Source organism: Echiichthys vipera (genome assembly GCF_963691815.1).
Source record: "Echiichthys vipera genome assembly, chromosome: 15".
Lineage (NCBI taxonomy): Eukaryota > Metazoa > Chordata > Actinopteri > Perciformes > Trachinidae > Echiichthys > Echiichthys vipera.
In genome coordinates, this window is record NC_139840.1 from 1,470,415 (window position 1) to 1,480,414 (window position 10,000).

The 10,000-nt window shown below is 50.3% G+C and overlaps 1 protein-coding gene across 1 annotated transcript in view; it reads left to right on the forward strand.

Annotated features, from left to right (window-relative positions):
- The window catches only part of tmeff1a (transmembrane protein with EGF-like and two follistatin-like domains 1a), a 65,703-nt gene that overhangs the window by 36,229 nt on the left and 19,474 nt on the right, over nt 1-10,000 (forward strand). Inside the window, exons 2-3 of the mRNA XM_083928520.1 lie at nt 967-1,076; nt 7,535-7,664. Of these exons, the coding sequence (XP_083784646.1) occupies nt 967-1,076; nt 7,535-7,664 (240 nt within the window). The remainder of the gene's footprint in view (nt 1-966; nt 1,077-7,534; nt 7,665-10,000) is intronic.

Genomic DNA, 10,000 nt, shown 5'->3' on the forward strand with positions numbered 1-10,000 from the left:
ACCCTGAGCGGTTCCTGCAGTTTCTGTGGTTCTCGTTGTTTCATGTTGTTCAGCATCTGACGGCTGCTGCTCAGTCTCTGCGGCCAGCGGCGGCCATTTTTAGGAGTAGGGGAGGTCTGCAAACAGTAATTACAGACCATTACACGGCTCTTCAAAGCCCACTCACACACACACACACACACACATGCGTGGGCAGGAATCCGCGGCTTTCATCTCAAAGAAAATGTGGATAATTTAAGTCGGCTGCACATTTCTGAGACGCAGAAGCCTGTTATTATCAGACAAGAGGCTGCCAGAGTGTGTGTGTGTGTGCGTGTGTGTGCGTGTGCATGTGAGTGTGCGTGTGTGTGCGTTTGTGTGTGTGTGTGCGTGCGTGCGTGCGTGCGTGCGTGTGTGTGTGTGTGTGTGTGTGTGATATAAAGGTTCATATTCAGGATTCTTCGCTCTCAGTTTTCATGCGTAAAAAGACACTTTTTAAAAACAAAACTGAGGCGAACAAAGATGGAAAACATCAGAAAAGAAGCAACAAATAACAAGAAACACACAAAACGACCAGAACAAGAAGCAAAGAGTCGACGACGTCTAATCAAACACCGTTAAATGACCTGTTTAATACGTTCTGCACAGTCGGGCTCATCCCAGCCTCACGTTTACCCTCCACACTATAAATCACACTCTTATTAATCCTCTGGAGACGCTCAGAGATGAGAACCGTGTTCACCAACGGAGCGCCGTCACGTGGCGGGTCCGTGCGGCGCTGCATCCACCTGTTATTTCCCCTGAGTGAAGGCACCTGGAGCTCAGGTGTCTGCTGCCACACACACGGAGCCTCGCTGCTGCGTCTGATCAGCCGTCCGCCCGTGTGTCCGTGTGTCCCTGTGTTCGTGTGTCCGTGTGTCCCTGCAGCTCTGATTCTTCCTGGACCCTGAACCCGATTTAACCCTTCGTGTGTCGTCTCTGTTTCAGATCTGTCGGAGAAGAAGAGCGACCTGCGGGTTTGTGACGACTCCACCTGTCGATACGGAGGCGTCTGCAGAGACGACGGCGCTCAGCTCAAGTGTGTCTGTCAGTTCCAGGTACGAAGCCTAAACATGTGTTAGAGTGTCCTCTAGGAGCATAAACATGTGCTAAAGTGTCCTCTAGGAGCATAAACGTGTGTTAAAGTGTCCTCTAGGAGCATAAACGTGTGCTAAAGTGTCCTCTAGGAGCATAAACGTGTGTTAAAGTGTCCTCTAGGAGCATAAACGTGTGTTAAAGTGTCCTCTAGGAGCATAAACGTGTGCTAAAGTGTCCTCTAGGAGCATAAACGTGTGTTAAAGTGTCCTCTAGGAGCATAAACGTGTGTTAAAGTGTCCGCTAGGAGCATAAACGTGTGTTAAAGTGTCCTCAAGGAGCATAAACGTGTGCTAAAGTGTCCTCTAGGAGCTAAACCTGTGCTAAAGTGTCCTCTAGGAGCATAAACGTGAGCTAAAGTGTCCTCTAGGAGCATAAACGTGTGTTAAAGTGTCCTCTAGGAGCCTAAACGTGTGTTAAAGTGTCCTCTAGGAGCCTAAACGTGTGCTAAAGTGTCCTCTAGGAGCATAAACGTGTGCTAAAGTGTCCTCTAGGAGCATAAACGTGTGTTAAAGTGTCCTCTAGGAGCATAAACGTGTGTTAAAGTGTCCTCTAGGAGCATAAACGTGTGTTAAAGTGTCCTCTAGGAGCATAAACGTGTGCTAAAGTGTCCTCTAGGAGCATAAACGTGTGCTAAAGTGTCCTCTAGGAGCATAAATGTGTGTTAAAGTGTCCTCTAGGAGCATAAACGTGTGCTAAAGTGTCCTCTAGGAGCATAAACGTGTGTTAAAGTGTCCTCTAGGAGCATAAACGTGTGCTAAAGTGTCCTCTAGGAGCATAAACGTGTGTTAAAGTGTCCTCTAGGAGCATAAACGTGTGTTAAAGTGTCCTCTAGGAGCATAAACGTGTGTTAAAGTGTCCTCTAGGAGCATAAACGTGTGCTAAAGTGTCCTCTAGGAGCATAAACGTGTGTTAAAGTGTCCTCTAGGAGCATAAACGTGTGTTAAAGTGTCCGCTAGGAGCATAAACGTGTGTTAAAGTGTCCTCAAGGAGCATAAACGTGTGCTAAAGTGTCCTCTAGGAGCTAAACCTGTGCTAAAGTGTCCTCTAGGAGCATAAACGTGAGCTAAAGTGTCCTCTAGGAGCATAAACGTGTGTTAAAGTGTCCTCTAGGAGCCTAAACGTGTGTTAAAGTGTCCTCTAGGAGCCTAAACGTGTGCTAAAGTGTCCTCTAGGAGCATAAACGTGTGCTAAAGTGTCCTCTAGGAGCATAAACGTGTGTTAAAGTGTCCTCTAGGAGCATAAACGTGTGTTAAAGTGTCCTCTAGGAGCATAAACGTGTGTTAAAGTGTCCTCTAGGAGCATAAACGTGTGCTAAAGTGTCCTCTAGGAGCATAAACGTGTGTTAAAGTGTCCTCTAGGAGCATAAACGTGTGTTAAAGTGTCCTCTAGGAGCATAAACGTGTGCTAAAGTGTCCTCTAGGAGCATAAACGTGTTAAAGTGTCCTCTAGGAGCATAAACGTGTGCTAAAGTGTCCTCTAGGAGCATAAACGTGTGCTAAAGTGTCCTCTAGGAGCATAAACGTGTGTTAAAGTGTCCTCTAGGAGCATAAACGTGTGTTAAAGTGTCCTCTAGGAGCATAAACGTGTGTTAAAGTGTCCTCTAGGAGCATAAACGTGTGCTAAAGAATGTCCTCTAGGAGCATATACGTGTGCTAAAGTGTCCCTCTAGGAGCATAATCTGTGTTAAAGTGTCCTCTAGGAGCATAAACGTGTTGCTAAAGTGTCCTCTAGGGAGCATAAACGTGTGTTAAAGTGTCCTCTAGGAGCACTAAACCGTGTGCTAAAGTGTCCTCTAGGAGCATAAACGTGTGTTAAAGTGTCCTGCAGAACTTAAGTGTGCATAGTAGCAATCGAGTGTTAAGATTACTAAGTGTCGTATTGAGCTAGATCTAAACGTGTGTTAAAGTGTCCTCTAGGAGCATAACGTGTGTAAAGTGCCCGTAGTGCATAAACGGTTAAAGTGTCCTCTAGGAGCTAAACGGTGTGCTAAAGTGTCCTCTAGGAGCATAAACGTGAGCTAAAGTGTCCTCTAGGAGCATAAACGTGTGTTAAAGTGTCCTCTAGGAGCCAGTAAACGTGTGTTAAAGTGTCCTCTAGGAGCATAAACGTGGCTAAAGTGTCCTCTAGGAGCATAAACGTGTGCTAAAGTGTCCTCTAGGAGCATAAACGTGTTAAGTGTCCTCTAGGAGCATAAACGTGTGTTAAAGTGTCCTCTAGGAGCATAAACGTTGCTAAAGTGTCCTCTAGAGCATAAACGTGTGTTAAAGTGTCCTCTAGGAGCATAAACGTGTGTTAAAGTGTCCTCTAGGAGCATAAACGTGTGTTAAAGTGTCCTCTAGTGAGCATAAACGAGTTAAAGTGTCCTAGGAGCATAACGTGTGCTAAAGTGTCCTCTAGGAGCTTAAACATGTGTAAAGTGCCCTCTAGGAGCATAAAGAGTGTTAAAGTGTCCTCTAGAGCATAAACCGTGTTAAAGTGTCCACTAGGAGCATAAACGTGTGCTAAAGAGTCCTCCTAGGAGCATAAACGAGTGCTAAGTGTCCTCTAGGAGCATAAACGTGTGTTAAAGTGTCCTCCTAGGAGCATAAACATGTGTTAAAGTGTCCTCTAGGAGCATAAACGTGTGTTAAAGTGTCCTCTAGGAGCATTCTAGGAGCATAAACATGTGTTAAAGTGTCCTCTAGGAGCATAAACGTGTGTTAAAGTGTCCTCTAGGAGCATAAACGTGTGTTAAAGTGTCCTCTAGGAGCATAAACGTGTGTTAAAGTGTCCTCTAGGAGCATAAACGTGTGTTAAAGTGTCCTCTAGGAGCATAAACGTGTGTTAAAGTGTCCTCTAGGAGCCTTTTGTAGTCTTATTGTGGACAAACACTTAGAGTGTCAGGAGGAAACGCTTCATTTGTTCAGGATTATTATTAAATATTAAATCAAACATGAATAAATAAATGCTGAGTGGACAGAACCTCTGACTGTGACTGACCCCTCGGGGGTTCAACCCGGCGGTCTGAGCAGGACGCTGCCGACCTTTCCTCTCATTGGTGGAGAGGTGACGCAGTTAATGACTTTGTGTTGTGGACGCCGTCACAGACCGATGCCCAGGAACTCATTTATACCCTGAGAGGAGACGGGGCGCTCCAGCGTCTGTGGTGAGTTCACTGTCTGTAATAACTGCAGGACAGTCCAGCGTCTGTGGTGAGTTCACTGTCTGTAATAACTGCAGGACAGTCCAGCGTCTGTGGTGAGTTCACTGTCTGTAATAACCGCAGGACAGTCCAGTGTTTGTGGTGAGTTCACTGTCTGTAATAACTGCAGGACAGTCCAGTGTCTGTGGTGAGTTCAGGTGTCTGTAATAACTGCAGGACAGTCCAGTGTCTGTGGTGAGTTCAGGTGTCTGTAATAACTGCAGGACAGTCCAGTGTCTGTGGTGAGTTCAGGTGTCTGTAATAACTGCAGGACAGTCCAGTGTCTGTGGTGAGTTCAGGTGTCTGTAATAACTGCAGGACAGTCCAGTGTCTGTGGTGAGTTCAGGTGTCTGTAATAACTGCAGGACAGTCCAGTGTCTGTGGTGAGTTCAGGTGTCTGTAATAACTGCAGGACAGTCCAGTGTCTGTGGTGAGTTCAGGTGTCTGTGGTGAGTTCAGGTGTCTGTTATAACTGCAGGACAGTCCAGCGTCTGTGGTGAGTTCAGGTGTCTGTTATAACTGCAGGACAGTCCAGCGTCTGTGGTGAGTTCAGGTGTCTTTAATAACAGTAGGACAGTCCAGTGTCTGTGGTGAGTTCAGGTGTCTGTATTAAATGCAGGACAGTCCAGTGTCTGTGGTGAGTTCACTGTCTGTAATAACTGCAGTACAGTCCAGTGTCTGTGGTGAGTTCAGGTGTCTGTAATAACTGCAGGACAGTCCAGTGTCTGTGGTGAGTTCAGGTGTCTGTAATAACTGCAGGAAAGTCCAGCGTCTGTGGTGAGTTCACTGTCTGTAATAACTGCAGGACAGTCCAGTGTCTGTGGTGAGTTCACTGTCTGTAATAATTGCAGGACAGCCCAGTGTCTGTGGTGAGTTCACTGTCTGTAATAACTGCAGGACAGTCCAGTGTCTGTGGTGAGTTCAGGTGTCTGTAATAACTGCAGGACAGTCCAGTGTCTGTGGTGAGTTCAGGTGTCAGTGGTGAGTTCAGGTGTCTGTAATAACTGCAGGACAGTCCAGTGGCTGTGGTGAGTTCAGGTGTCTGTAATAACTGCAGGACAGTCCAGTGTCAGTGGTGAGTTCACGGTCTGTAATAACTGCAGGACAGTCCAGTGTCTGTGGTGAGTTCAGGTGTCTCTCTGACAGGAAGATGCTTTGCTTCTTCAAATCTAAAAATAAAAGCAGCTCCTCTCAGCTGGAGTTTGGATGTGAAGGAGACAAACTGCCAAAACTGAGCGTGAGCCGCTTTGAAGATAACGAGCAGAACGACGCCCCGCTGCTCCACGCCCCGCTGCTCCACGCCCCGCTGCTCCACGCCACCCTCTCACGCATCCCTCCTTAAAGCCGCGTGGATCGCTGCTCCGTAGTTTTGCAGCAGGAGTTGTTCCTGTCGCACGCAGACCTGAGCGCTGGCTGTGCCGCGGTCACAGAGGTCGTCTCCGCGGGGACTCCTGCTAAATGATTGATGTCTGCGAGTTAATAGAATATGGATTACTCAGCGCGGATATGTGTCCTTGGCAGCCGCGGTTTGAGTCTGACAGCAGAGTCAAGTTATTTGGTGCTAACCTCCATGAAGCATGGATGAAAGTCCTCGTCTCCACCGCTCGTTTCCTTATTAACCGGCAGAAAACTTCACTTTCCTGACACAGTCACCAGAGTGTCTCTCTGGGCGCACTCCCACTGTTCCTCCGTACCGTGCCCAAACAGGTTTTACAGCTAAAGTCTGGTTCCTTTGACCAGTGTGAGTGCAACCGTACCGCGCCTAGGAGCGGCACGTTTGCCGTCCACGGCCCGTTTGGGAGAGGTGGGCTTTAGTAAAAAAGAAGGGCTCGTGATCCTGAACCCCAGCACCGGGGGTCTGATCCTGAACCCCAGCACCGGGGGTCTGATCCTGAACCCCAGCACCGGGGTCTGATCCTGAACCCCAGCACCGGGGGTCTGATCCTGAACCCCAGCACCGGGGTCTGATCCTGAACCCCAGCACCGGGGGTCTGATCCTGAACCCCAGCACCGGGGGTCTGATCCTGAACCCCAGCACCGGGGTCTGATCCTGAACCCCAGCACCGGGGGTCTGATCCTGAACCCCAGCACCAGGGTCTGATCCTGAACCCCAGCACCGGGGGTCTGATCCTGAACCCCAGCACCCGGGGTCTGATCCTGAACCCCAGCACCGGGGTCTGATCCTGAACCCCAGCACCAGGGTCTGATCCTGAACCCCAGCACCGGGGTCTGATCCTGAACCCCAGCACCGGGGTCTGATCCTGAACCCCAGCACCGGGGTCTGATCCTGAACCCCAGCACCGGGGGTCTGATCCCGAACCCCAGCACCGAGGGTCTGATCCTGAACCCCAGCGCCGGGGTCTGATCCTGAACCCCAGCGCCGGGGTCTGATCCTGAACCCCAGCACCGGGGGTCTGATCCTGAATCCCAGCACCAGGGTCTGATCCTGAACCCCAGCACCGGGGTCTGATCCTGAACCCCAGCCCCGGGGTCTGATCCTGAACCCCAGCCCCGGGGTCTGATCCTGAACCCCAGCACCGGGGTCTGATCCTGAACCCCAGCACCGGGGTTCTGATCCTGAACCCCAGCACCAGGGGTCTGATCCTGAACCCCAGCACCGGGGTCTGATCCTGAACCCCAGCACCGGGGTCTGATCCTGAACCCCAGCACCGGGGGTCTGATCCTGAACCCCAGCACCAGGGTCTGATCCTGAACCCCAGCACCAGGGTCTGATCCTGAACCCCAGCACCGGGGTCTGATCCTGAACCCCAGCACCAGGGTCTGATCCTGAACCCCAGCACCAGGGTCTGATCCTGAACCCCAGCACCTGGGTCTGACCCTGAACCCCAGCACCTGGGTCTGATCCTGAACCCCAGCACCAGGGTCTGACCCTGAACCCCAGCACCAGGGGTCTGATCCTGAACCCCAGAACCCCATCTGATCCGGACCGTTCCAGGACGGCGTTTGACCTTAGATCAATAGAACAGGAGAACAGCATGTGATGGTGCCTGTCAGTAGTTTTTCAGATGATGTTTGACCGTAATCTAAAGTCTTCGGGGACGCGTGACGGGAAACCCGGCTCCAGACCGACTTCTGTCCCCGTCTCTGCTCAGAAACTGTCCCCACCGGACTCTAACCAGCACCAACCGCTCCCCTCTGCCGGCGTGTGTCCAGTGTGTTCATGTCCGGCGGTCACATTGAGGCTTAATTAACATTTTGATTGTGTTTGATTTCCAGTGCCACAAAAACTACATCCCTGTGTGCGGCTCCAACGGCGACACCTACCAGAACGAGTGCTACAGGCGACAGGCGTCCTGCAAACAGCAGAGGCTCATCTCCCGGGTGTCGGACGGGCCCTGCTCCGCCGGTGAGTCTGCCAGGAAACACACGCCGCGGGGGGGGTCAGCGCACTGGGAACGCGATTGATTGAGGGCACGGGGAGTTCAGCATTTATGAACATCGAGCGGTGGAGGAGTGTGTGAGGACGTCAGTCAGCGTCTGTAAAGGTTCAGTCTCTTAAAATGCTCTTAAAGTGTCGTCTGTGGCGATAATTCAGCCGCCGCCTCGTAAAAACGGACAGAAGTCGCCGTTATCTGACCCGAGCGGTCGCGTTGGAGCGGCTGCAGAACTCATTAAGAAGTGAAAGTGATGATGAGACGACGCACGCTGTCATCAGAGAGTCGCTTCAACTTAATTACTCAAGAAAAATGGGACATTTTCAGTGTTCAGGGAGTCAAAGAGGTTTATTAGGGAATAACTGCAGAATCTAATGTTCACTTAAAGCTGCATTCACTCTAATGTCCACTTAAAGCTGCGTCCTCTCTAATGTCCAGCAGGAGGAGACTCCACTTAAAGCTGCATTGTCTCTAATGTCCAGCAGGAGGAGACGCCACTTAAAGCTGCATTCTCTCTAATGTCCAGCAGGAGGAGACTCCACTTAAAGCTGCATTCTCTCTAATGTCCAGCAGGAGGAGACTCCACTTAAAGCTGCATTCTCTCTAATGTCCAGCAGGAGGAGACTCCACTTAAAGCTGCATTCTCTCTAATGTCCAGCAGGAGGAGACTCCACTTAAAGCTGCATTCTCTCTAATGTCCAGCAGGAGGAGACTCCACTTAAAGCTGCATTCTCTCTAATGTCCAGCAGGAGGAGACTCCACTTAAAGCTGCATTCTCTCTAATGTCCAGCAGGAGGAGACTCCACTTAAAGCTGCATTCTCTCTAATGTCCAGCCGGAGGAGACTCCACTTAAAGCTGCATTCTCTCTAATGTCCACTTAAAGCTGCATTCTCTCTAATGTCAAGCAGGGGGAGACTCCGCTGTTGGTCTTCCCCCTGTAACACTGTCCCTCTCCTGTGTTCACACACACTCATATTTCCTGTGTTGACGACTTTATGGACGTGTGCGGACGGACAGACGTCGTTTTCAGACGTGTGAGTCATTTAAGCGTCTGCAGCTCGCTCCGGGTGCAGCTGATGGTTGAGAGCGAGCGGAGCTGCAGCATCAAACCGCTGCAGAACGTCATCAGTCCCATTGAGTTCAGAGCAGGAGCCCGTTCATCAACCACGGGTCAATTTTAATTAGCAGCTTTGGACGAGAGCCGTTCAGATCCTCCCAGAGCACTTTGGTGCCCCGACCGAGGTCCGGGGGCCCCGCGGGGTCCTTCAGAGGTCTCAGAAGGGGCCGCAGTGGAATTGGTTGGTTTAATAAATCCTTTTCTTTCTTCTTTCCGACGTTTTAAAGACACAGAGACATTTTTCATCAAGATGCTTTTACTTTATTTTTCCATTTGTTGAATCTCTTTGTAGTTGTTTTGTGTCTCTTTGTGGTTGTTTTGTGTCTCTTTGTAGTTGTTTTGTGTCTCTTTATAGTTATTTTGTGTCTTTATTGTTGTTTTGTGTCTCTTTGTGGTCGTTTTGTGTCTCTTTGTGGTTGTTTTGTGTCTCTTTGTGGTCGTTTTGTGTCTCTTTGTGGTCGTTTTGTGTCTCTTTGTGGTCGTTTTGTGTCTCTTTGTGGTTGTTTTGTGTCTTTGTGGTTGTTTTGTGTCTCTTTGTAGTCGTTTTGTGTCTCTTTGTGGTCGTTTTGAGCCCCTGACTCTTTGGGCCCCTGGTTCAGTCCCTGCTAAAGACACAAAGCTGCAGCTGTTTACAGGAAACACAAACCGTCTGCTGGAACATTCAGACTTTACACTGCGGCCGTGAAGCACCTGCACAGACGTGTGTGTGAGGGTGTGTTTCCTATCACGGACGCGTTTAATGCTCCACAGCTGGATGATGGGCAGCCATAAATCCGCTCCACGCTGCGGCACAAACAAAGCCGGCAGACTCTGGATTCACACGTCTCTGTGGGCCGAGTTTACGTCCTGACCCACTCCTGAGAAATGAGTTGAAACTTACAGCAGCTCCTCAGCGGCTGCGGCGGCGGCAGAGGCGGTGATAGTGGCGGTCAACTCTATCTGCAGGGGCAGTGGCCTGATTTCCCAGGAGGCTCCGCCCGGCGCTCCGCTCTTATTACTCGCTGCACCGGGGACCCGGCGCTGCAATATGCCCTCGCTTCCCTCGCCTCCCTCCGGTCCTTCTGCAATTTCCTTTTACAGAGATTTATGCTTCCTGTAATTGGAGCGCCGGGCGTCTGCGAGGCACAAACACTCAGCTGTGAGGTTGTTCCCCGAGCAGGAGAGGAGACCTGAACGCTGGGATCTGATCT